We start from the raw sequence: 27,843 nt of genomic DNA on the forward strand, positions 1-27,843 counted from the left end.
GGGGGGGGGGGGAGGGGTCAAATTAGCCATTTCAATTCCAAATCCTTTGAATCATTCAAAAGCCTTATGTTGCCGTACTACCACCAAGCATCTTACCAAATCCTTTGGTAGGCATCCTAGTGCAGGCCCAAGCCCAGAGGCTTGAAGTTTATATGCTCCTGAGATACAGTTGCCCTTAGGCGCATGGCTGCAGGAGGAAGCTAGGGAGGACTCCCATTTCCATAAAATCAGCCTCTAGCCATATCCTTCCCCTGGAAGTTGACCAGTGGGAAGCTAACTACGAGGCTCTTGTAAAGAGTCCTGTCGGCAAGCAAAGAGGGGTGCACCCTCCACTACACAGGGCCATTTTTAAATGCATTTTGGCTCAGGTACCAGACCAGTACAGCTTGACTTTTATTAGTACATGTTTTAGGATTGTGAATCCAAGAAAAGATAATAAAGCCAGCAGGGAAATACAGATTGTCCGAGCGAGGAACTAACAATAGAGGGATGGGGGTGAGGAGGGGAACGCAACTAGGCTACAGGAGATACCATGCTAGCCAACTAAGCCCGGGGGTGGGGGGGAGGGGAAAGGGGAGGGAGGAGGTTTGCGACACAGAGAGAAAGGAGATGGATGCACACAAACCCGTTACAATGGTCCGCAAGGGTGGAGGAAGTGGTTTGAAGTAAGTGTCTCAGTCCACATAGAGTCTCATCGCGGGGGTCCTCTTCGGGTGGAGCGGGGTCATCCGTTGCTGAAGAATCCTCTCGAAAACGAAGGTCCATCTGGTGCAGAGGCGGGGTTCAGGCAGTCCCCTCTGGTTCCAGTCTGGCGGTGGCTCGCCTGGTGGGGTCAGAGTACTGGTCAGAATACACTTGATCTTAGCCAACAAGAAGCCGATTTACTGCATAGTTCATTGTGCTGGGCCCCATAAGAATCATCAGCATTTCAAGCCATGGTGCCCCCACAGCTCACCATTGCTCACTTTGCGTGTACTCCAGACACCCCCACAAAGGATCCATGTGCTAATAATCCCCCACTCGTGACTGGAACTGGATGTTCTTGTCACAAGGCCTGGGATGTTCCAAAAATTTATATGCAGATGAAACTCAGGGCAACCTGGTCCTACTTGACCTCATGAAGGCCAGGGCCACACTAAGCAACAGAGAAATTCTGGGTGAACTGGTTGGGCCCCTTTGGTGATGGTTGCCAGGCATTTAAGGCTGGTGAAGAAACAGGAATAATTGGAAATGGGGAAAAAAAGGCGCAGCTTAGTTGTGGGAGTGACGAGGAAATCAAAATGTATGCAGTGTAGTGGTTCGTCATGACTTTAAAATGAGTTGGTGGTAAGGGGGGCTGTACCTAATGGGCTAGACTAGGAGCAGGCAATTATTTCAGGTGGAGGGCCGCTTACTGAGTTTTGGCAAGCCATCGAGGGCCGCATGAGAGGCAGCCCAGGGCAGATAAATATTAATTTTCTAAATTTTTTAGGGGCGCCACAAGCCAGATAGAATGGCCTGGTGGGCCACATCCAGCCACCAGGCTGCACTTTGCCCACCCCTGGGCTATACTATATGCCTTATTCAGATGGGCTCCGCTAACTTATTCTTGTTCTGAGCTTGAGGTTACAGACTGTGTTAAAATGTTTCTGAGTGAACTCCAGTCCTACTACCAGAAAGTGGTGGGAGACAACAGAGAAGACAGCCAACTCCACCTGGAAAAGCAGCACAGGCACTTGGTAAAGAACTACTGGGAGGGGAAGTGGACAGGGAGAATGAAGAGGACAATGACGCAACTGGACCTGGAGACAGCGAGGAAGACAACAACAGGATTAGCAGCAGTGGAAGTGACAGCAACATCAACAATGACAAGGACTGTGAATAAACTGAGAATGTAAACCCCCAATCGGGGCTTGGACTAAGGAACTGTGATTGGGTTAGGGAAGGGCAATGAGTGGGGATGTGGGGGAGCAGGTGCATTTATTGTAATGGGTGTGCAGGTTTCTTAATGCAGTATGAGGGTCTGATGGAAAATTTATGACAGCAATGTGTATTCCTTGACAGCAAATGTATATTACCATGACCACTAAGGCAGTTTTCCTAGTTGCTGGAGATAACCACTTTTTTGGCACAGGGTAGTACCCGTTGAGGTAATGTACAATTAACTTCCTACTTTCACTTCCAGTGGGAAGATCTTGGCTTTACACCCACTTTAGGGAAATGGGAGACTCCTCCTTAGCTTGCTTTTGTGGCCATATGGCTAAGGGCAAGCGAAACTTGGGGGCATCCAAACCCCAAGGCTCCGGGTTTGGGCCTGCACGAGGGATGCCCACCAAATGATTTGGAAACATCTGAAGCCCCAGGTGGGGGTGGAGGATGGTTGCCGGTAGTAGGGCCACTTATGGCTCTTGAATGACTCATGGATTTGGAATGGATTTGGCTAATTTGGCTTGAAGCACGAACAATTTTTTTTTTTTTTTTTAAGGAAAAGTTTTAGGTTTCTTTCAGCATGTTTGCCCAACGTGAGCCATGCTCAGTTCAATAGTTATGCTAGCTGGCTGCATTTAATCAACTTCATAATGACAGACAATGTATTCAGTGAAATTTCCTTAAATGAATTATAAAATAAGGAGCTTTTTAGCACGCCAACTGGGGGGGCACCTCCTCTTGTATGTGAGTAAATATAGTATGTGCAAAGAAACACAAACTTGTTGAGTGAATGAAATCTTTCCTATGTTATATACTACCCTACTGGGAATTATACCATTGGAACAAACCACCTAATTCCTCCTTGAAATACAAAGAAAACTTCAAGAACATATGGAAGTTAGTTTGGGATTGTTTTTTAAAAATAGTTAAATATTTTTTTTCTGTTGAAAATATTTATAATATATATGGTAAAAAATTTTCTCTGGTATAGAGACACATTGACAGCACCCAATGCAGCTGTATAAATGATCTGACTTCACTGTTTATTGTTTATTAAACAAACTGCAAAGAAAAGCATTGAAAATAATCACCGATGTGCTTTCTTTGTGTTCTTCTATTTAATTGAAAATACCTCTCTGTCACTTTGCATCTTTTGCATTATTCATTTGCATCTTAGTATTATATTCTACGATGGAAAGCTAGGATTCTGTTTTAAAAAAAAAACCAACCTTGTCATGGGGCTAGAGTTTTTAATTCTTTGCTGAACATGTTAATTTCACTTTTTGCACAGAACAAGGAGATTTTCCTTTTAAATGTATTTGAATAATTTGTAGAAGCCATTTCCTTTGGGTTTCTTTCATCTCCCCTGAAAAACCAGTGTTTTTTTAACATGTAAATTCACCACTGGAAGCAGGCAAGAAACATGAATTTTCTACATGTTGCTTGCCTCTACTTCAAGATTCAGATATTAACAAGTAAACCAGAACAGACAAGGGTGCATGTTTTGCCCCATTTCTCCTGAATTCCAAGTATAATTAATAACTTTGTATATCTTACACAAGGACAAAAAAGCTTTGCATGTCTATAGAAAATGCTGTATTGGAAAACAGCAGAGTGCTCTTCAATGATTAAACTTCCCTGAAGACCCAAGGGAGTAGATAAATACCACCTCTATCCTGCATGTGAGAAGACTGTCACCTAAGATCATTCAGGAAGCCTGGCAACAAGGAGGATAAATGCCAGCTTTTCTGACTCTTCATCCTTTGTCTTAGCTGCAACATCATCCCTCCTACCCATGCCAAATACATGAACCTATTGCCAGGGTGTTTTGATATGATATTGTCAGAAAACAGCCTGCTCAGTCACAAATTGGGGTAGATGGCAAGCTACTTCCTTTTAAACCTGGTGAGTTCTGGGGGTGTACTGGAGCATGTCAGGTACTACATAAAACCTTTCAGAGAGTGCATATTATATAAAAAGATTTTTTAAATGAAATCTTCATATTTTCCCAAGCAGGAAACAACTCTGACCACCTGAAACCTGAGATCCTGCTCCTGCCTTTGTCTAAGGTAATTTGAATCATTGCAGCCTCACAGGAGAGCTGAGACTCCTTACCAGCTAAGAACTGCTGCCCAGAGGGTTTTTCCATCCATTGACCCCTCTGTGAAATCCTATGAAATATGAACTTTCATTTCTACCCAGCAGAACTTTTATAATCTTTCCTCTGATGCCTGATGAAGGGTGTTTGTGCCTGAAAGCTTGCAATTAAATACATTTTTTTGCAAAAATCTTGTTGGTCTAATAAAAGATATCACCTCTGTCCACAAGCCCCGATTGCTTTATTATATAAAGACATACACACACAGAATCTGACATTACTGCTCAGAAGAAATGACGGAAACAACCCTAGAAAACAAACCCTCAGCTTCTTCACAGGACAAGAATAGCAGGTTTAACAGCTTCCCCAGGGTTTCCTATCACTGTAATAACAGACTAATGGCAAGGTCTGTTGCTAAAGGCAGGAGAGTAATTCATTCTCAGGTGTCCATGTGCAGCCAATCACTCAAGCAATAGTACTCCTTTGGGGTGCACCCTGGGATGAGCCATGCACCTCCTGCAGAGTCACATCTGGAAGTGGCTGCTGCTGGAGCACACACTCTTCTCACAGCCCTTCTCAGTCCAACCCCATACACTCCTCTCCTGGAAGCAGAGGTGTGAAAGGTAGGTGAGACTCTCCAACGTGTCTCTCTTTCCAGGACGAGCATGCAGGGTCAGGTCAGAAAGGGCTGTGGCAAGAGTGGGGGCCCTAGCAGCATTCCTTTGCACACCCCAGTTAGAAGAGCCAGGCTGGTCCCTCCACCTGGCCAGAGGAATCAGGTGCAGGAACACCCAGAGCAGGAAAAAACACCCTCTTTTTCTCCCCTCACCCTTCCAGGGACACAGGAGCTTTGGCCAGGACATGAAACCCACTCTTTATGCCTCTGCTTCTGCTGCTTTAGGTTTATCAGATAACCCTAAAACAGGCAGAAACATGTGGCAGTACCCCGGATGGAAAGCACCAAGGTAAGCTGAGGCAGTACAACAGTGGTTCTCAACTGGGAACGCCAACAAATTCAGAAAGCTTTGGAGGGATGCCCAGACTCTGAAAAGCTGTGCTAGGGGCTGTGGAGCCCCTCCCAGCAATGAACCATTGAATCCATCCATAAAGGGGTTGAGTTCTAACTATAAGCCACTTACCACCCTTTGCTCCTCTCCAACAGAAATAGCTCCCTGCTACTACCTCCAGTAGCAGCTGCTCTACTTGAGCAAGGATGCTGCTTATGTGCTCCAGTCTCTCTGATCTGTTTAGAACAGGCTTTGGGAGTGGGGTTAGCAGAATTCTACCAGGAGCTGGCGTTGTTTAGCTTTGCACCAGGACAAACGGTTGCTTTTACTAAGTCAAACTACCTGAAACTATTGAGGTTTACCCTCTGCCGCTAAACCCGTCCTTGGCAAAGGTATACCAATGTCTGTAGCCAACAGCACCAAAAAAAAAAAGAGAAAGAAATGACACATCTAGTGTCATATCAAGACACCTTTGAGTCCCCCTGAAGACATAGCAGGATCTACTAACTACTCTGCCACCCTGCCCCTTTGCTTCGATTGGCGGAAACAAATAAAGATACTACCCACTTTGGGGACCACCTTTCTGTTCAGTGTCTGTAACATAGTGGCATTCTGCTCCATGGTTGGGCTCCTAAGCACTACCGCAATACAGGTGTAAAGGCAGCATAAGAGACCCCAGACTTTAAATTGAGAAGAAACCCATGGATCTTCCAAAATAAAAAAAAAAAAATCTAGTTTACAAATAAAGAAATAATCCATAGCCTATATCATACAACACAGGCCTCAACCTACACACACACAAGGACAGGGAGATGTAAGGCTTTGACCACTACAATTTCAGTAAATGGAAAAATAAATTTTCTGGGGGCAGGCCAACTAAAGTAGATAGGAGATCTCCAAAACAGTATCTGAAAAGGGATTTCTATGGCCATACAAAACTAGTGTTACAATAAAAAGCTACGCAACTCTTTGTGTTGCCCCGAGACTTTTTTGCATTGGATGTCATAAAAAAAAATCTAATAAATAAATAAAGTATGAAACAAACAAAGCAAAAGACAACTAGGCAACTACCCAAAATAAGACTATGCCTATAGCTATCTGACCATATAAAATTCAACTCCATTCTCCTCCATGGGAATAAAGTATTGTGCATACTCAGGAACTTTCTTAATGGTAGATGCAGAACATAAATAATACTATTCCCTCTGTTAATCAGTAAGCAAAAGTGACAAATTTCTATACCCAACTCAAGCAACCCAACTACACTTTCTCCATCACAAGCATTGGCAGACGAACAGCAAAAAATGGATTAAAATACCCAGCCCATCTCTCCTGCCTTATATTTCTCCCAGGCCTAAACAATTTTAATGGTAAGAGCCATGCTGCTAACAGTCACTCAAAGCTGAATAATGTTCCAGACAGCAACTCAAAAAGCTATCATTTTTTTAAAAGCAGTGTGGTAAGACATGCTGTTAAGACTAGATCAGAAACCATCATACACTAAACTCATGCACAAACTTCTGCAGAGAAGTTTTACCACAGTGTTAGACAGAAATAAGTCATTAAGAAACAGACCACCAGCAGGTAGAAATCTAGATGCACAAGACATGCAGGAAGCCCAGAAAGAGTTTTTAAAACTAGTATAACAACATGCTCACTTCTTAAATATGTCAAAAATAATAAAAGGTCCTGCCAATTACAACCAAGAAAGGAGAACTGAGCATCATTTTGGAAGAAATGAAGATAAAAGCAAAAATGTTTTAATAATGTGTGTTAATGGGCCACTGAATTCAGAATGAAATGCTACTAAAAGAAACATGCCACTGCAATAGCCTGTGTCATTTGAATGTGCTCTGCACATGTAACACCAAGATTTGACATCTCTTGCTATAATGTTCAGCGATTTAAAGCATGTCCAGTAACAGCTCCACAATGGAAGCAGTCCTGATAAAATGCCACTAGTGGAGTTACCCAATGGATGAATTTGACCTCAAGTCTAGCACATTATTTTAGCTTCTTATTTTAAGTTACATGCACACAGTCTTTAGTTTGCCCTTCCAATCCAACATACTTTGGAACTGATGAAATGTGACCTGTTGAAACTAACTGACACATGCTGGATCCCTTCTCAGAGATGCTGAGCTTTTGTTTTGTATTGCAAAATCCTCTAACTGCTCAAAAAACAGAGTAAATGGAACCCTCTCCTCATGTTTTTGCATGATAATAGAGCTGCAATGTGAAAACAAGCATTTTCCTGAACAGGTGAGGGGGTGAAAGCAGGAGGAGAGTGTATAGTACACATTCATTCTTGAGCCCTTGGCAGACATTATTATAATGGTGCTATTAGGAATTTTATGCCCCATCTCAAAAATAATGCATCCTGCCATGCCAGATATCACAGACTGTGGGCTGCTCTGGGCTTGATGCTGATAAGCTGATTGTTAGTAGTACTGGCTTGGGGTAGCCTCAGGTCTCAGTTGGAGACCTAGGGCTACTCTGGGTCCCAGCTGGAGGCTCAATGCTGTCCCTAACCCAATCTCAGGGATTGGGCTGGGGGCAGCCCTGATCCCAATGTTGATTATCAGCTGTTTGTTGGCATTGGGCACAGGGAGGCCTCAAATTTGGGACCTATGTCACACATTCAAATTAATATGCAATACAAAACAGCCACAAAGATGCTCTACATAAAATGGCAAATCAGTAGAACATCTTTGTGGCTGGTTTCCCATGTTAATGCACCACAAACTAGCTGAACATATGACATGTTGCAATTTATGACACAATTAATATAATACACATTAATTATGCCATAGAGGTAACATTTGCCAGGGCCCTTGGCCCATCTTCCAAGAGCAAAGACAATAGATACCACTGAAAGACTAAATGGGATTCTGAAGATCATGGGAAGCAGTCATGGGTCATGACTCACACTGGCATAAATAACGCCATTCCTCAAATCACTGCTGGCTTGAGGGAACTTGGAAAGAAAGGAGAATTCAAGAGAACTTATCACTGAGCCTTTCTGTCCCATAAACAATAAAAGGTAGAGACTGAAGGCAAACCACGGCTCACCAAATGACCAGTACAGAGTAGGAGTGTTCAACTCCTTGGCCCATAGAACTATGTAATCCAGTCCATTGCTTCCCCACCACCAAATATACAAGCCCCATGTGGCTGGATCAGCCCCAGTTGGACTGGCCCCATAAAGAGAGATTGGGCCCCATAAGGCTGCACTGGGCTCTGGGTGGGCCAACACCATGCACCACATTAGGCTCACAGACCAGATCTGGCCCATGGACACAGCTGGCACTATTCATTTGGCCTGTGGGCCAAAAAGGTGAGGGCACCACTGCTGTGGGCATCTCTGTGCTACTTCCTGTGGGGAATGGAGGATGCATGGCTTGGACTCCACCTTACCTCTCAGTAGAAAAGGAATCATCAACATTGGTGATGAAGTCAATGGTACCAGCAAGCACTGTTCATAATACATAGATTTAGCTCAGGATCCAGTAACCTTAGCAGACCAGTTTAAGCCACACAGTTACAGTGATAAGAAGCTGCCAGCAAAATCTCTAGCTTCAGCAGAGTCTTCATCTCATCTTTTGCTCATTTCACCCTGTGGCTTGTCAGGCAGGCAAAGTCAACTTTATCCTCAATAACCTGGAAAATGCTGCTGACCATTAAACTAGATCAAAGCTAACATGTGAATGCCTTTACACGCTATGGTCACTTCCAGTGTCATCACAAACATACACAAAGGTCCTGTCTACCCGAAATCTAGTCTAACCAGCTAACCCATCAACATCTTGTCTACACTACAATTTTAGTGCATTCATTCATATATTAGATTAGTTTAACACATTAAAATATCTTGTTTTCTAGCACAGACATGACCTATGGTAGATGCTAAATATTGTTTACCACTAAGTTATTCAAAATACATGCACATTAACATACCTCATTTTCCTAGTGTACGCAACGGCGTAAAGTTAACATTATAATACAAAATGAAAAAGCCAGACATCAACACACAAAATTCATTCTAATATAACATGTAAAGGTCAGAACATCAGATTAGGTCATTGTTAGGATTTCCCTGGCACAAAAAAGAAAGTTAAGTATTGAATTTCTGCCTATTTATTGAAAACAGTATCTTACTGCCACTTCCTTGTTAGTTTGTGAATCATCTGGTTTTCCAAAAGAAATGGATCTAAGCAGGAGCACTTCCAATTGGAAGAGTTATTGTCTCTTTTCTTAATTACAAACCACGTGAAAAATAAGCCATTAAAGACTTCTCTGTTACCGCTAGGAAGGATCCCCACATCCTGGAAGCCTCCTCATCAGCACATGATATTGCCTTCTTAAAAGGGCTCTCTTTGTAAGACTACTGTAACCCTTCCCAGCTAGACTGAGCTCTTCTGTATAAATATTTGGAATAAATGAATAAACCACTGAAATGTCTGGAAGAAGTAATAAGCAAGGGAAAATTTAGGGGAAAAAATCAGGACTAAACTTGGGACATTGTATAATACTGAAGTTGTGAGTAGAACAGATACTGTTTAAATTTCAAGTTAGGAAAAATAATTTTGTATCATTATAGGAAAAAAACAGATTAAAAATTATACATTATACAGAGTGGCAGTAAGCCTGGGATAGTTCTAACAATGTTCACGCTTGCCATCATTATACAGTGGTAGTTTTCTCCCTCTCCACCAATAAAAAACAACATGAACTAAAGTTTTTGCTGTTCGGAATATTACAAAAAAAATATATGAAGCAAAATGATTAGAGAAAAAAATATTATCTTGAAGACATGGCAATCAAAACACAAATATCAAGAAGATTTTTAATTTGGATCAGCAAATATAAAACATCTCAGAAATCAAATCGATTTATCCAAAATAAAAAATCCAGACCACTGACTCCAGAGGAATGTACAGGTTTCCTTCACTTCATGCTGTGCATGCGTTCCTGGAAAATGGTGCGTAACTCAAATTTGCATAAAGGGAGCCCATTTTACAATGTAACAACAAGGGATACATTCCAAGACCTCGACTGTATTGACCCCCATACCTATTTTTACCACTTTTACAAGACAATTGTACTGACCAACAGCAGACCGTACACACAAGCACAGGGTGGCAAATGTTTAGTTTGTGCGAAGAGAGGGTGGTGAAGGGTCTTCAGTGTCAGACTTCTCATCACTGGTAGGAGGTACAGGCAGGATATCCATAGGAGAATCAACAGGCATGGGGCTCTCAACACCTTCCAACACCACTGGGGTGGGGCTGGGGTAGCTGAGAGAAGCTTCAAGACTTTGGTGTGTGTCTCTCCCACAATGCACCACACAAAGCAGCTGACTGCAGGCTTCCACCACACCGATTGCATAAGAATGAATTTACCTTGCATATAATGAATTTTTGGTCTAAAAAGAGTCATCGCATAAGAGTGAATTCGCACATACAGAACCCGCATAAAGCAACGGAAACCTGTATATTATGGAACAGGTTCAGAACCCAAACCAATTGGTCTACAACAGAGATGGAAAAAAACAAAGAAAAAATGAATAACAAACAATGGAAAATGTTACAGAGTACATAAGACTCAACGTTAAAAAGTGTATATCTGCTATTTAACATGTCCCCAAACTTTATAGGATATGCCATATGCTTGACTTGATTTTGGAGAAAGTGGCATGGCTGAACTTTTTATGCACATATTGCAGGGGAAACAGTCCAAAAATTAAGCAATTCTGGGAACAAAGGTGCCCAAGAAAAAGAAAATCTCACAAAGAGAAGTAAACACTGGGTTTTTGCCAGTCATACGTAATGTATTTCAGTTTATAGCAATCAGAAATGTGCATGATGCATCGTAGCAGCCATTTGGAATCAATCCCAGAATACAATGATAAGTGATTGGATGAATAAGCTATGGGACATTGTAGCAATGGAAAAGCTGACACATCCAAGAAAGAACAAAGCTGAAGACTGCTATGTTTGGCCATCATTTATAAACTTTACACAATGGACACAAATAATTGGGGCTGGAAAGTTTTCAGAACCTTAATTTTTAATGTATTTAACAGTAAAACTACACGGTAAAGATGCAATACCTGGGCTCCTTTCTCCCTCACACTGGGATAAATCAGAAATAAGGTCAATGGAGTTACTTATATCAGCATAATGTTGCTATAAATGAAAGCAGATGTGAGCCCTAACACAAACTGTTTGATACCTGGAACTTAATAAAAAGTAACGACACAAGAGAATACACATCAGTCAATTTTGTGTTTATTTTCAGAAAGAAAGGTCAGCAAATTCAGTGTGTTGTATAAGAACAGTGGCAAATACAATGACCCCATTCTGTGCAATATAGGCACTGCTTCACCCATTGTCTTGTTACTAGTGGATTCTGGAACATGGCAAGAATCTAGTCCTATCATACCAATTGATACAATCTCAACTCCTGTTTCACTGGCTGAAACATACATATAGTAAAATTCATGCATTCAAAATAAATCCATACAGGTTTTTAGCCTGTATATCCCATACAGATTTATGGTCTCTCTTCCTATTATGTGCATGGGGATAGAGTTCATTCAGAATTAATATGGCCCAGGCAACTTGTCCCATTATGTTTAGGCTTGAAGTTCCCCACTGTTTCCTCAAACACGGTTTTACTGACAAGCTATTGTCATTATGCAAATTTTGATTACAACAACCACTGAGAATCTGCACTAGATTTACTGGTCAAACAAGAAACACTTCTTAAACTGTGTGAGACAATTCAACGTATGGACAACCACATTAACTAAGCAGCAACTACTTCAAAACATCAAGTATTCTCCGTTGATGAAAGAGTGTGCATATTCCAGTGGAGGTGTGAAAACAAGCCACTGACATGATGGCTTTAAGTTTGTTATTTATTTAATCAGAAAGCATTTTTCACCCAGCATGTCATTATCTTTGCTCCTCAGATGCACTGTTCCCTGTTAGGCAACGCTTTCAACAGTGCTCAAGACCAGTTTTGAATGGGAGAGGTGCTTTGGAAAAATTTGACTAGGTATCCAAGTAGTTTGGGTACCTACCTCCCACTGATTTCAAAAGGAAGTAAATGGGCTGCTAAATCACCCAAGTGCTTTAGAAAATTATAAAAAAATTTACACATTACTTGTGCATATTAAGATTCAGTGTCAAATTCTGATAGTTAAAAAAAAACAAACATCAGAGCTACAAGTAAACTTCTGATGAAAAGAGGTGTAGTCACTGAAACCCATGGACACATGCCCCTTTTTAGAATCCCCATTCCTCTAGGAAAGCTTCCAAAGCTTTCTTAAATGACCCCAGTGGTTTTTTTTCTAGCCTCAGTAACCTTGTTGAGTCAGCCTTTTCACACATTTATTAGTGTGAAATAACAGTTTCTGACCGGTGCTTTGGGCTTGTTTCTCTGTTTTCTGTTTATAGCACATTTTCCAATCATCTGTACACGTTAAAATAAGACAAGTGTGTGGAATATGGTGCAAGTTACTGATGGCGGGGCACTTGAATTGACCCCTTTCTTACTTTGAAAGACAATCAAGAGAGCTAAAAGCTTACTAGGTGGGTTCTATATGTGCTTTTACACGCACCTGAACTTAATGTGCATTACCCTAACACGCATTATGGCAATTTAGGCACGCATCTACACATGCATGCACTAAGGCACATTAATGCGGGTGTATGGACCAAATAAAATTAGTCCAAAGTCAACGGACACACACTGAATTAATGCGCATTAGCGCATCTAAGGGCTTGCTAATGCGACTTAGCTGTTTGCACATAAATTTGATAACTGCCTTATCAAATTTAAGATCAAACAGCCTAAAATCACCATTTTTAAGGCGCATTAAGGGCACACACGTGTAGATGCGCACTCTTAATGCACCTTAAATTGGGCTAATGCATATTAAATGTGCACATGTAGACATGCCACTGCAGGTAAAATTCTCACCTAACCATGTGATAAACATCAACTGCCACAGGACTTGCCTTGAAATTGATCACTGAAATTACTGGCCAATTACTTTTCTGTGTGTATCCAGTCTCTAATGCATTCTCCATGTTTCCCCTCAGTGCTGGGGTCCCTGCAAGGACAGCAGATTAGGAGTAGCCAGGCAATGGTGGCTAGGCAGCATCCTATCTTTGTGTGTCACTAGCAGACTGTCAAGGGAGTGTTTTGTTTGGGCCTGGATGGGATTACTCAAAATCAGGGGCAAGTGGCAAAAAGCAGCATTTGCTCAGTCTTTGATGGGGATAAGCTTAAGAAATGGCAATAAAGGTCTCTGATAACAAGAAGAAAAATGGGAAATAGAAGCCTGTAAAGTCCTTACATAGAGGGAAACCACTCACAAGGAGAGATGGGAGGTGCAAGCAGAGGCCTAACAAGTCAGTTTTACACCCTGGGTGGCAGCAGCATTGGCTACCAATCTTGTTTCCTCTCTCTGTCTGTGCCTGAAGCTGGGGCCCTTCTTGCCCACCCCTAGTTATTCTGCTTGGTACAGGCCACAAGGGTGCCAGCATGGATTTACTCTGGTGGTGCATCACAATTTTGACTGGATGGGCAGGACATTCCCTCCTTGCCTTAGTCTGCAGAGGGAGAATTTGTTTCCAAGTGCAATCAATCTGGCTTCTTTACAAGCAATAAACTCACATGAGGAGACAATGAAATGTTCTTTAATTATCACACATCAGTATTTTATGCTGTCATCACTATCTCAGTACAGACACGTAGTATAATTTTAGCTCTAGGGGCAGTTTACAAAGAGGCTCAAATAAACTGAAATAATCGATGCAACCTCTACCCTAATGGGTAGATGCGTTTAGCCATGAATAATAGAAAAAGTAAAGTGGTCACTACTGGGAATGCAGAATCTTGGCCTGTCACTCCAGAATTGCTCCAGCCAATAGAAAGAATGGTGCTGGCTGCACAGTTATTGCCCCGATGAGAAACTGTCACACTTTCTGGGTCATCATGGACATAGAAGGCAAAGAAATACAGAATGTGTATACTTGTCTCTCAACCCCTTAACTCTTTGTATCTCATACTTGCTGTTTTACATTATAAGACGTAGGGAAGCTGGAAGTATGCAATGGTGTATATTTTGCAGAACCTAGGCACTACAGTTGGGACCTCAAGGTGCTACTGAAATAAAAGTTTTAGATAACTGTTTGTTGATCAATGCACACAAACATTAGCTCCACCTTCTCCCATGCACACATTTTAGGTCTTAGCACTCTATGACTTCACCCTGAGGCTTCATACAGACACAGATTTCAATAGCATGGTGGGTCAGTTTGCCTGAGTTGAGGCTTATTTTTCTTGCACTTCGTTTTGCCACCTTAATCTTTTCAAACATCTTCCTTATTTTTTTCTTTGGTCACCTTACTGATGTTCTTCAGTATAATAGCAAACACAACCTAGTAAAGATGGAAAATTCTCCTGGCCAAATCTTTCCGGGCAATGCAGTTTGTCTTCTATCTATGGAGAATGTATAACGCAACAGCCACAAAAAAAAAGAAAAAAGGGTCTTCCATTTTTGGTAAGGAAAAGCTGACACGGAAGACTATCAAAATTCTCAGTAGCATGACTACTACTGAATAAAAGAAACATCCCGTTGGCAGCCCAAGGAAAGGGAGGAAGTGGGTTGAGAAAAATGAAATTTGTTTTAAAGTGAGTGCACTAAAAACAAACCTCTGTTTAAGACATATCAGTCGGAAAAATTCTGTATCTGCAAACAGCACTTCCAAAATAAACGGCACTTACAGACACATGCACACACACACAGAGGCTTAAATAAGGCAGTGTCAAAACTTCCTGCGACTTCTTTGGGTCCTAAATGAAATGAAAATTGTATTTGGACTGATCTACTCCTGTCTGACAATGGTCTTAGGTTAACAGATAAAAATAAAGGTTTCTATCCTGCACATCTTCATTGCATGATGGTTTCATTTCTTTATCCAGTGGAATGAAGACTGAGGGCCAAATCTGTGCTTAATATGAATCCACAAGAGTTAGGATTGCTTCGCATTTTGTAAAATGACATCCTTTGTGAGTAAATAAGAGTTAAACACCACGAGGCAGTGATAAACATGTTAAATTGGGAAAAAGTCTGTTAACAAACTGAAGTTATTTCCTATCTGGGGTTTCTATTTGCTCCAATATTTATACCCTGGTTGAGAAAGGAAAAATAGGGCCATATAATATATTCACCAAGGGGTTCTTCCTCATGCTTTGGAATGGCTGACTCATTTGCTTCCATTACATAATCTGGCAACTCTTTTCAACAGTGTTCTGAATGGTATAGTTAGATTTGCTTATGGAATTCAAAGTATGATGGGAGCTAGAAGATTAATCAGAAACCCTCTTTCACACTTTTTCTTTACCTGGGGCAATTTTCCCTCTTAATCTCACATGGATCCACTTGTTTGAGGTTTTGTTAGTTTTTTGAAACACAGTGCATAACAGACTGTATCCCCGACTTGGGCTGAGGGGTCAGTTTTCCATCTTGGGTACTAATTGGAATGGAGAAAAGTGATCCTAGACCGCTTTGACTTTATAAGGAAAATCCTCAGCTGCCTTTAACCTGTCTCTGTCTTCTTCTACAGGCTGTTCAATTTATCTTTGGTATTAACTTTGGCCCAGTAGTTGGCTCAATATTCGTAAGAGCCGGAAGACGCAACAAATCACTGAGAGACAGGAAGAGAAAAGCCAAACTCCTCTGATACACCAGACTTGATTATGCAAAGCCTTACTCAGTGGTTAAGCACTTAGGCAAATAGCCCATCAACGGGAACAGTCCTACGAGAAAGTGTTCCACAGTGACAGAAAGGAGACTGGGCTTTTAAAAAATGTTATGATTAAATGCAAGTGGAAGATTATGGCACCAATTTAATGAATAAAAAATAGAAAAAGAAAAAAGTACTAAGGTCATTGATGTTCTGAGCCGCAACCTCTTTATCGTGATGGTCAAGTGGTCTGAGTCAGTGTGCTTATGCTCTCTTCGATCTCAGACAGTTTCTTCAACATTTGATTCACTCTGGCTTCATCAAACTCCAGACACAGAAAATCAGATTCCTACAAATCAGAAAGAAAGAACAGTTAGATGAGACAGAAGACTGCTTCCTGTGAATTCAAAAAAAGTATGGACTGTTAGGGAGAGGCCATTACAACGCAGGGGACCAGAAGAGCTCTACATCAGCAGTTCCCAATCTGTGGTATGGGTACCAGCAGTGGTACACAGACACCCCGTCAGTGGTACATGTTAACAGATTTATTATAATTACTTCATATGACACGAATTTGCTGGTTGTACTTAAGGTTGAACTAAAAAATTTGCTGATGGTACATAAGGTAGCATTGTTTTAAATTGGTGGTGTGCAATCTGTCAGAGTTTGGGAACCACTGCTCTACATCATTGAACAATGGTACTTACAAACAATTAAGGAGCAGCCCTGATGTACCCTGAAAGGTCCTGTCTCCTGAGGGGAAAAAAGTGAGCTGCTCTAAGGTAGGTTGAAAATGAGGATAAGGAGCAGTAAGAGGGTGCCAGGGGCACAGAAAATAATGAATATGAAAAGTAAATGATTCTAACCAAGTGGAGTTAGGTAATAACAATCAATGTAAAAAGACTTCTGAGGTCCCTGACACAGTGGTCTCATTCCTCAACAGAGCATGCCGTCAGAAAAGGTTTCCTGTGTAATCTAGGAAATAGCACTTAGTTATTGCAAGTGTACATGGCCATTACTTAAATGCCATTCCAGGTGAATCAGTAGCAATGGCAAAAAAAAACACTGGGAAATAAGTAAAATAATGCTAATTCGAATAAAGCCACTATCAGTGACAGGCTGGAGCTGTGCAAGACACTCAAGTGAGAAAGGAAAAGCTAAAAACAACATCATGGGAAAATTCCAATTTTGAGAAGAAAACAAACCCTAATTTCAACTAGAAGAGTAGCATGCAAAAAACAAAAAGGAAGGTTTCTTTTTTGTAAAGAGATACTGAAATATTCAGCCTTCCAGGCAGTCTGACTCACTGAAGATCCACTGATCCTTTGTACAGAATGGATTCGCCAAACTACCTTGTAAGAATAAAGGACAGCTTCAAGTCTGAATGAAACTACATTTTTTCAACACGTTTAATATTTATCGGACATTACTGTGTCTTAATTCTATATGCTTAACTTAGTATTTAATGGTTGAGACTTTTTCCAGTGGCATTTTTTTCTAGTGATTTAATGTTTGATTTTTTTTTTTTTTTTAACCTATACTTAGAAAAAATGGCATTTAAATTTAACAGAATCTAGAGTTTCCCATGTGCCAAAGAAAAAAATAAACCCTTTGCTTCCTGTCTCTTACTAGAAAAGACTCCTTATTTTTAATAAGAGAAAAAAAGGAAGAAAGAAAATAACATGAGTAGCAAAGACAAGGCAAAATGCAGCAAAGTAAATAATAAAGGCACGGCAACTTATTTATTAAAAGCATAAACTCGTCAAGTGAAATGATATGGTCCAGGTTTCAGGAAGCCTGTGAAACAAGTGTGCCTGAAAAATCAGGCATTTAATGTTACACTTAAATTGCATATGGAATTACTACAGGTATATGCACAAATCAGCAATATGAGCTTAAATGTATAATTTATAAAAGCCATCTATGGTACATATACATTTTCATTAGATGAACAATTGTGGGTACTATGTACTAACATTCATCTGAATATTTTCAAAAGGAATTCAATTAACTAAACATTAATTGTTAATATCATTTACTGCGAATCCTTTGGTCTCCATTTCTGCTATTTTTTTCTAGTTCTATTACTCACTTTACAATAACTTCTGTATTATACATACGATGGACTGATTTTCTATGCAAGGCATTTAGCTATACACTCAAAAGTGTATAATTTGTTCATTTAAATCCCAACTGAAACCCATTTTGCATTGTCTCCTAATTAGTTTAATCCAATAATTCCAGAACATTTCATAATAAGATTATATTTTCAAAGTTTTTCTGATCATTTCCTATGCCTTTTCTTTAAAGCAGAACATTTTATTAATTTTGATTCCAAGCAGTATGGTGAAGCGTAGCCCTGTAACTAAATTCACGTTGGATAAAGATATGCAGAATAAATGCAGAGGCCTCAACCCCACAGCTATGTCCAGAGTTCTCTATTGAAATTCTGAGTCTTATGAGTGATTTATCAAATCACTCAAGTGTGAGGGTTTCATAAGGATTTTTAATATAATTTGATCAATTTGACAGCTAAGGAATGTGAAACACCAAGGAACTGTATTAATATGGGTGTGAAGTCTAAGATTAGGAGTTGAAGAGAAAGCCTCCCACTATTTGTGTCTATACTTTAAAACGCCTGTTAATGCTATACCTTACAGAAAAGGCTTTGGCATGTTGAAGCCCACACATAAAACATATAAACACCCTCGTGAAGCCAAGTTAAATTTGAGCAGTCTGTGGTATTAAAATATTTGGTATGGAATTTAACAGCTTATCTGCGTTTGGCACTCTGCTTTGTTGTAGCTTCCTGTCCGATTAGTGAGCAATGGAAAAAATCTAGGTCAAACGCTTGAAAAGGCCTCTAGAAATTTATAAAATTTCCTCATGCCAAGGATGAAGGAGTTGGTGAATGATAGCTTAAATTCAGGAATATCTTCCCATGCATGCCTTGATTGGAAAACAATTGTGGGAAGGCAGATTTTCAAATGAACAGTTATTCAATAACCTGAGGCTTTACAGTGTCACTGTACTGTAACCTGACCTCGCATGCTCCCGATGGAGCGAGCTACCCCACATCTGAATGAGGATGGCTGGTAAACGTTAACTCCAAACCTCAGATTTGGGTGCAATCTCAGTGAACTGGAACACAGAATTCAATGTACAGTAATACACTTCTAGGTCTGAGACCAGGGCAGCTTTGAAACTTTTCTTCTCAGAAACCTATCGGGGAAATATTTTTCAGCTTTTCTCCACAAAAGTCCCACTATATCAGAAGATGATAGATATAGCAAACCTTATATTCATATAACTGAGCTCTTTTAATATGCTAATGTTTCACAGGCTCATTTTTTAGGAACCAAACAAATAAAATTCAATAACAAAGCTATAGGGAGGTTTTACCTTGACCTTTCAGAGAACATGACCACACTGTATTACAGTCTTGGCCTGATTGAAGTCAACAGCAAAACTCAATGATCTGTGCGGGGTCAACTAGAAATTCTCACTGGATACGAGAAAGTATGGCTAGTATGTCTGTGCCTCCTGGGAGGGAGTTGAAGGGAGAGAGATTGTATAGTGAATGGTCCCAGATTTTTATCCATGACTGTGCAGGAAATGTGAGAAGCAAGGATATTTGGGGGTGGGGAGGGTAGAGATGCTATCTTTCATTTGACCAACTGCATGGCTGGAAGAGATTTTAGACAAGCTTTCGGGCACCATGCTTCCTACTGCATTCCCATCACCTTTCAGCTAACCCCAAGAATATTTCCTTGCTCTTTTATAGGCCTACCGGATTCCTTTAGGCAGGCTGCTTTTATTTACATATGGAGTTTTTCACAGGCTGTTGGTCTATTCATTGCTTTGCTCAAGCTGCAGCTGCTTCAATAAATAAATAAATAAATAAATAAATAAAGCAGTTTGTGCTCAAAAGCTTACTTAAATTCTTTCCCAACCATACAGTGGATCCAATAAGAGACTTACCCTTCTCCAAAATATCCTCTGTCCCTAAATTTTTAGACATTAGTTTTACTATAACCTGCTGGAGCCATACAGCATGAATGGCATCATCTAGTCACAACAGTAATGTGTTAGAAGTGACATGCAGAAAGGACAAAGAACATGTGGACCCTTTTGGCTTTATAACAATGTATGATGGTGGTAGACCACAAGGTTTGGTTCACTTTGCTTGTATTCAGATATTCGCTACTCTGTTTTGATGGAGGACTGCCAAAGGACAGCAACAAAGACTGAGGTCTCATCTGTGCAAGAAAAGTTGGATCTGGTATATTTAATTACATACATTTCTAAACTGGTCCTGTCCTTGTCTATGTAGGATTTTTTTTACTGTAGGATGTGAATTTAAATCAAAGCATTTGTACAGATATACACTCCCCTGGGATAGACACTTACACAGAAATACCTTGCTTACTTAAAGACACTATCTATGTGCACATTTATATGTACTCTGGAGGTGTGGGGGCAGCGCTTTAATTAGGGAGGATCTGAGAGTCACTCTAACTAAAGTGCCACAGAGTCTCATGTATCAGTGTCCCTGTGCTTCAAAATGGTGACAGGGGCGCTTAATTAAAGCTCATTTGATAAGCTTTAGTTCAAGCGCCCCTGCTGCCATTTTGAAATGCCTGGATGCTGATACACAAGACATGAGAGGCTGCTGGAGTACGGTAATTATCGCACTTCAGCAGACTTGATTAATTGAGGCTGCTCCGACACGTGTTGGAGCAGCCTCCAAGCTCACATACAGGCACACTTTGGGAGCAGGTTTAAACAAAATCAAAAAAGCCACTGTCATACCAGAATATGAACTTTCACTTAGGCTGTGAACTGAACTTGCAAAGCTGCTAAAATCTTCCCATAGAGAAAAGGCATTACTTATATCAGGGCTGTCCAACTTCTGAGTGCCTGGGGGCCCCAGGACCCTGAAATATTCACCGTGCAGGCCCCCCAATCCCAGGCCGCATATTTTGCCATGAGCTCCCCCTTCATAGTTTCATAGTTTCTAGGGTCAGAAGGGCCCTGAGCAGATCATCAAGTCCGACCCCCTGTCACGGCAGGAAAGAGTACTGGGGTCAAACGACCCCAGCAAGGTGTACAACTAGCCTCCTCTTAAAGACCCCCAGGGTAGGAGCCAGCACCACTTCTTTTGGAAGTTGGTTCCAGATCCTAGCTGCCCTGACACTGAAGTAGCGCCTCCTGATATCTAGCCTAAATCTACCCTCTGCCAGCTTGTGACTGTTATTTCTTGTCACTCCTGGTAGTGCTCGGGAGAACAGGGACTCCCCCAATGCCTGCTGGTCCTCTCTGACTAGTTTGTAACAGGCCACTAGATCCCCCCTCAGCCTTCTCTTGTGGAGGCTGAACAGGTTCAGGTCCATGAGCCTCTCCTTGTAGGGCCTGCTCTGCTGCCCCCTTATCATGCAGGTGGCCCTCCTCTTGACCCTCTCCATGTTGTCCACGTCCCTCCTGAACTGCGGCACCCAGAACTGGACACAGTACTCCAGCTGCGGCCTGACCAGTGCTGCATAGAGGGGGAGGATCACCTCCTTGGACCTGCTCGAGATGCATCTGTGGATGCATGACAAAGTACAGTTGGCCTTCCTTGACTACATCCCCACACTGCCGGCCCCTGTTCATCTTGGCATCAATGATGACCCCAAGATCCTTTTCTGCCTCTGCACTGACGAGAAGGGAGTTCCCCAGCCTGTAGGTACGCTGCTGGTTCTTCCTCCCCAGGTGCAGCACCTTGCACTTGTCTGTGTTGAATCCCATCCTATTCTTGTCTGCCCACCCCTGTAACCTGTCTAGGTCTGATTGCAGCCTATTCCTCCCTTCTGGCATGCCCACTTCTCCCCACATCTTAGTGTCATCTGCGAATTTGAACAGGGTGCTTTTTACCCCCTCATCCAAGTCTCTGACCCACCCACTCCACAGACTCCCAACAGACCGCATGAACCGCCAGAGCTCCCATCATGAAGATTTGCTGTGCTGTGAAAGGGTTCTGCATGTACATGCTGCCAGCCCCCATCACACACCACCCACCCCCCTGCCACAGAGTAGACAACTGCTGCACCACGCTAGTGCAGATGCCATGCAGGGGCCCCAGATCCCTCCAGCCACATGCTCCCTCAGCCACCCAGGGGCGGAGACAGGTAGCAGAAGCTGGAAGAAAAGGGAGCCCAGGGACTCTGGCTGCAGCAGCAAAAAGCAAAGGAGGAATCAGTGTTTGGACCAGGAGCCCAGGGGCAGCAGTTTAGCCCCTTGGGGAGCATCCAGACATGCAGGCACATGTAGTGTGAGGCATCACAAGCCTCATGCGTTACACATTAAACCATGTCTGGCACTTCTAATTTGCTGCATGGGGGCAAAATTTGGTACTGGGATTTCCTGGTGGCAGAAAAAAACAAAAACCCTAGAAAAAAGTAGCACGAAACATGCAAAAATAGTATGCACTGGGACAAACATGGAAACAGGGGAGCAACCAGCCCTGGGTTGCCTGCTTCCCCATCTTGAGGCACACTGTGGCCCAACCAGCCACTCTGTTGGGTTGTGGTGTGCCTCAATGCGGGGGCTCCACAGTGCACGGAGACAGGGGAACAGGCAGCCTGGGACTGCCTGCTCCCCCGTCTTTATGTACCATTCCCTGGCTGGCTAGGGCACAGGGTACCTCCATGCAGGGGCTGCCTGCTGGCTGGCTCTGTGCTGAGGTACCCTATGCCCCAGCCAGCGCCACCCACAGCAGCACATGGAGCCTAGCCGAGAAGAGCTGGGCACTGCCCACAACAAAGGGCATGTGCAGGGGCATGTGCTGCAACACAAAATAGCAACACAAATTTGTGCCACTGTAAGTGCACGCCCCTACTTGTCTGGACACAGCCTTGGGGGCCACGTGTGGCTTGCAAGACACCACTGTACAGCCCTGATATATAAATCAATACAACACTCCTGTTCAGACAAAGCCTGAAAGCCAAGCAGTTGAGAAGGCTTTAAATCAGACTGTCTGGAATACTGTTTTGTTTCACATGGCACCTGTTTAACTCAAATGCCTGGCAACTGCTCAAAGGGGAAAAAAAGATTGCTCATAATCTTTGTGAAACATGCAGTCCCTCATTCACTCTCTGGAGAGTTAAAATAATTTGAGTTTAATTATTTAATCCTGTAAAGGATCTCCAGTCAAAACTGGTAAATCAAACTTGTTATCTGAGGTATTTCACTAGTAAGAAAAGTGCAGAATATGCTTTTTCTTTAAGTACAAAACACTCCTTCCCCCCCACCTTCTCAGGACTTCTTTATTTATTGACAAACAAAAGCAAGAAATCCACTTGAAATAAGAAGTTCACAGACTGCTTTTAAGACTCTCAGGCTCTTAACGTATCACTTAGTCTGAAATTCATACGATATGCCCAATATACCAGCTCACTCCCCTTGTTGGGATCCAGCCTGTGTGCAAAACAGAGTTGAAAACATCTTAAGAAGCTCTGAAGCATAATGTTAAACCTCCTTATGATTCCTAGGAGAGAAAACTGGATCTCAATGTGGTCTTCACAGCAAATAAACTGGTCTGACAGAAGTGTGGGAGTCTGCCCACCTCTCTGTCCAGAGGTTCCCTCCCCTGTTTCTGCTCCAGGGGTTCTTTGTGCTCATTTCCCAGTTTATGACACAATAACTAAAACTGCTAAACTGTAATAAAATAAGAAGTGGTAACACAGTTTTCCACCCCCCTCTCAGGGCTCATGTACCATATGGGTGGAAGGTAAAGTAGAAGACCTGTCCCGTTGCTCACTAGAAGCAGGTTTCAAAATACCTAATCAGATTAGATAAACCTTTATCAGATCAGAGAGACCTAATGCAGTATGGTGTGGCAGCCTGGAGATAAATACATATGTGTGCTGGTTCTCAACTGGCTGTCTGTCTAGACAGCTGTGGTTACTGCCAGGTAGAACTGCCCCACATGCTTCTATTTCCAGGAAGCATGTCCAGAGCTGGCTGCAATAGGAAAGATCACTCTTGTCTGAATTACTTGATAAACCTAATGCAGGATGGAGCATCTTCCACAGCCACTTCCCAGTCTGGCTCTGCACAGGCCTCCCGGAAACAGAAGCACACTGGGCAGTGCCATCAGGCCACAGCCACAGTGGTGGCACGCGCCAAACTAAGGCAGCCTCACCCTGGTTGTGAACCACTGATTGAAACACTGTGGCCCTCAGTGATGCAGCTCACTGAAAATGTCCTGGGTCTATTATTTGGTGCATTTTAAGCAAGGAGTTGTCATCACAGAATCAAAGGGGGTAGATCCTATTCTACCTATTAGGCATTTAAGTGGTAGTCAGGCTATAAGCATACATCATCCTTGAAGCAGGATCAGCTGGGCTAGGGTGTGTCCTGGCACAGCTGATCTGCTCCACTGGGTGACACAGATGTCACTCATTGTTTTGAGTTATGGCATGGCAGCACTATACATGCAGCTGAAGGGGCACAACTCAGCCAGCAGGAAAACTGGAGCAAACACTCCTGGGGCTTCAGAGTCTCAATCCTACATGGGATTTCCCGAGGCATGCAGCATTGGGCCCCTGGACCCCCAGGAGTGCCTGCCTGCAACAGATGGAGAACATGGGCACCCCTAAGCTGCCAGTGCTTTCTTGCCATAAAGCAAATGGACACCTGCCACAGAAAAGCAGCACAAATGTATATCCCTTACAGACTTTCCCTACACCTGAAGAAGGGAACTTGGGCCTGAAAGCTTGCAAAGAACAATTTTTCCAACTATTTAGTTGATCTAATAAAAGATATCACATCTACCCAAAAGAACATTTTCTGCCTATGTCCTTAGACTAACACAGCTACAACCAACAATCCTATCCCCTACTGTTGCATCCGTGATTTAGGGAATCTGTGGCATGACAAAGGGCATGGATGTCTGTTTGGGCTTTGTGTCACCATACCATCATTTATGGAAGCACAAAGGCAATGTCTGCTTCCAACCTCAGATGCCTGTGTGTGATCTTATTTTACCTTGCTGGAGTCTCTAAAAACATGTTAATAATGTGTCTGCTTTTGCAGCATGCCTTCATCTTACCTGTCACAAGGATCCACCCACTTTGCTCACTAATAGTTTTTCAGGGACTTCAGCAAGGTGGAACAGGACTGCCCTTTGTAGTAACACCTGTTCAACTTGTTAGGCATCTATCTCATCAGATAAGCTAAGTACAACCTTTGAACTTGCACTCAGCTCTGTTTAACTAGTACACTGTTTTCTTAGACATTCAAGCGTATGCAGACTCATGGAATCTATGTCCTATCCAGGTTATAACTTTAAATCAAATTTGTAAACAGCAAAATAGTGGGTGCTAAATACACTTCGAGTCTACCTACATCACAACTAATACTCTCATTCGTAACCAACTGTGACTACTTAAGGAATCTATCTCCATACAGTTTACAAACTGAGGTTTATGTTTGGACGCGGCTGTATCATGGGAGACCTTAATGTTTGTGGAACCCATCATGGACTCTCAGTGTGGTCATGTAGCTGCCTGATCAGGGACGATGTTGGTTGTTAAACCTTAACAGTTACTTACTCAGGTGGAAGCACCTTGGAGAAAGATTGGGCTGAGGTGAGAAGCACATTTGACTTCTCTGCAGAGAGCAGGAAAGAGAAGAGTGGAAAATCCCCAGCAGCAGAGTAAAGAAATGACTATGTTAATGCCAACCTTTATAAACCGCAGAGACTCGGTGGTTCAGGAAGACTCACAGAGCCACACAGGAAAAGAGGGGCTTGCTTTCATAACAGAGGAATCCTGCTTAACTGAGATATTAGCCAAAGTCAGTTAAGCTAATGAGAGAGAAGAAACTCAGGCACAGAAGCACGTGTAGGGTTTACTCTTCTGTGTGGACTGGTATTTCCTTTGTCACATCTAAGTCAAGGGCAGTGGTGTTTTAAAATCCTGTGCAAAGAGCATGTAGACATATGCACATACACGATACGATACCCCAACCATGTATCCTTGCATCCTTTTCTCTGAGAGTGCAAACAGAAGTTCTAGCCCCTTGTCATGCTCCACACACCCAAAAATATTGCAGTGACCAAAGATAGTCACAGTATATGGTGCCTATTGGGAAGGATATCTATTTGCTTATTGCATGTCCCAGGAATCCCCCTGCAAGGGACTCCTGCAACATGCATATCAGGCTGCTACACCCTGACTCAGGGTGCACATCTGCCAATGAAGGAATGCTGTCCTGCAGGATTAGGCCCCTGAAGCGGCAGGGATCTGACCCTCAGGGACAATGGCCCTGGGTGACAGGGGACACATTCTGTGCCAGGACACAGCCTGCCACAGCTGATCCCACTCCAAAGGCAATGTCCGTTTATACCCTGAGGCAAAGTTAACAAAGATGCGGACACAGACACAGCTTTAAATGTTCTTTCTACATATCTCGAGGTACCAGGCAGCTTGTGAATGCTGTGATGCTGGGGTGCATGGAGTGTCCTACAGGAGTGTGGGGGGCTCCCCAGTACACTCGGCAGCAAATCTGGAAGTGGACCAGAAGCACTTCCAGTCCACTTCCGGGTCCACCAGGGAGCGTGCAGGGGGCCCTCCCACACCCCTCTGGCTCGGCGACTGCTGCCTCCTGGGTCTTGGGGGGGGGGAGAGGGGAGGAGGGGCACCTGGGGTCCTTCCTGCAGCTGACTGCCAAACCGGGGGTTACAGGGGGGGCCCCTGAGTGCACTCCCTGGCAGACCCAGAAGTGGACCGGAAGTACTTCTGGTCCACTTCTGGGTTTCCTGCTGAGCACATGGGGGGGGCCCCCTGCACTCCTGTGGGACACTCCATCCGCCCCAGCAGCGCAGTGTTCATGAGCCATGCCTGATACCTCGAGGTCTGTAGAAAAAAAACATTTAAAGCAGTGTCTGTGGCCAAATCGCTGATTCTCTGAATCAGCATCGAATCTTCAGATTTGGATTCGGCCAAATCAAATTGGGGACAGTGATCCGAATCAACAAATCAAATCACTGTCCCTGATTCAGGCCGAACCCAAATCGAATACAGCCCATTTTGTACACCCTTAATGTGCACATTCTTGCTTTGGGATTTCAGGAAACAGCAGGAACTATGAATAAGAAAAACATTTTAAAGGCACATTTCAGAGAGCAGTTCTCCAGTGCCTACACTAAGAATGGTTGCAGTTTAGTGTGTCGGAATCTGTGCATGGCTTAGTTTGGCCTCACTTTTTTTTTCCAAGGCCAAATCAGTTCCAAATTAAATTGGGCAAAGCCAAAGAGTCAGATTCCAAAATTCAACTGAGCAGAGCTCAACTGTCAAGTCTGTGTGGCTCTATTACTGGGGTAAGTATTCTCCCCTCCCAGACCCATTGGTCTGGGGTTCAGATGCCCCCCCAAACTCAGGCAGGCATCTACGTGCAAGCCTCAGGCCTGAAGACCTTGGGGTTCAGAAACCCCCTCTCTCCCTTTATCACTTGTTCCATCACCAGGGTTGTGCTATTACAGAGCCCCACTGACTTCTTTGGGACTCTGCACAGGTGCACGGGGCTTTCTGCCTAGAGGAGACTGCAAGCTCAGGGCCTCTTCTCTCTTTAATCACCCTGCCAGCCTTATTCTTGTGCTGCAATACATAGCACAAAAGCCTGCCCTTGGCGTGTTTCAGATAAAGAGTGCTTACACATTTCAAAAAGGAGTGGAATTTGATTTAGAAATACAAAGGTAGACAATCTCGCAGATAATAAGAGCTAGGTCACCACTGCCTCTTTTCAAATAGGATTATCAGTATCACTGGTTTTAGCTAAATTTGTGTGTGGAGACAGACTTTTCCCTAAACCCATTAAAATAAGAAGGTGGGGATTTCCTTGTTTAAAGTCAGCAGAATTAGGGTTAAAGCAGTGAGGTATTAATCCTTTAAAACAAAGCCTATCTCCTGTGCAAACAATTGGGTAATGTTTCCAGCAAAACAACTTGTGGTGGGGAGGGGGAAGGTAAATAAAACTATTACAGGCCTAAAACCATGCAAATAAATGGTTGTAAATAGTATAGCAA

The 27,843-nt window shown here is 42.7% G+C and overlaps 1 protein-coding gene and 1 long non-coding RNA gene across 3 annotated transcripts in view; both read right to left on the minus strand.

Moving 5' to 3' along the window:
* Window positions 1-11,287: 11,287 nt before the first annotated feature.
* COMMD1 (copper metabolism domain containing 1) overlaps window positions 11,288-27,843 on the minus strand; it is a 219,625-nt gene continuing 203,069 nt past the window's right edge. For both annotated transcript variants that reach the window (XM_019516615.1, XM_019516616.1), the window contains exon 3: window positions 11,288-16,125. In XM_019516615.1, coding sequence (XP_019372160.1) covers window positions 16,018-16,125 — 108 coding nt within the window. In that variant the 3' untranslated portion in view covers window positions 11,288-16,017. The remainder of the gene's footprint in view (window positions 16,126-27,843) is intronic.
* On the minus strand, window positions 18,472-24,593 carry LOC109296961. The gene is made up of 3 exons (XR_002097114.1): window positions 24,490-24,593; window positions 22,666-22,668; window positions 18,472-18,483 (listed from the first exon to the last, which is right to left on the minus strand). It is a non-coding gene; the product is annotated as an uncharacterized LOC109296961 (long non-coding RNA).

Source organism: Gavialis gangeticus, unplaced genomic scaffold, assembly GCF_001723915.1.
Source record: "Gavialis gangeticus isolate Ggan-Ray unplaced genomic scaffold, GavGan_comp1, whole genome shotgun sequence".
In the NCBI taxonomy this organism is placed as follows: Eukaryota; Metazoa; Chordata; order Crocodylia; family Gavialidae; genus Gavialis; species Gavialis gangeticus.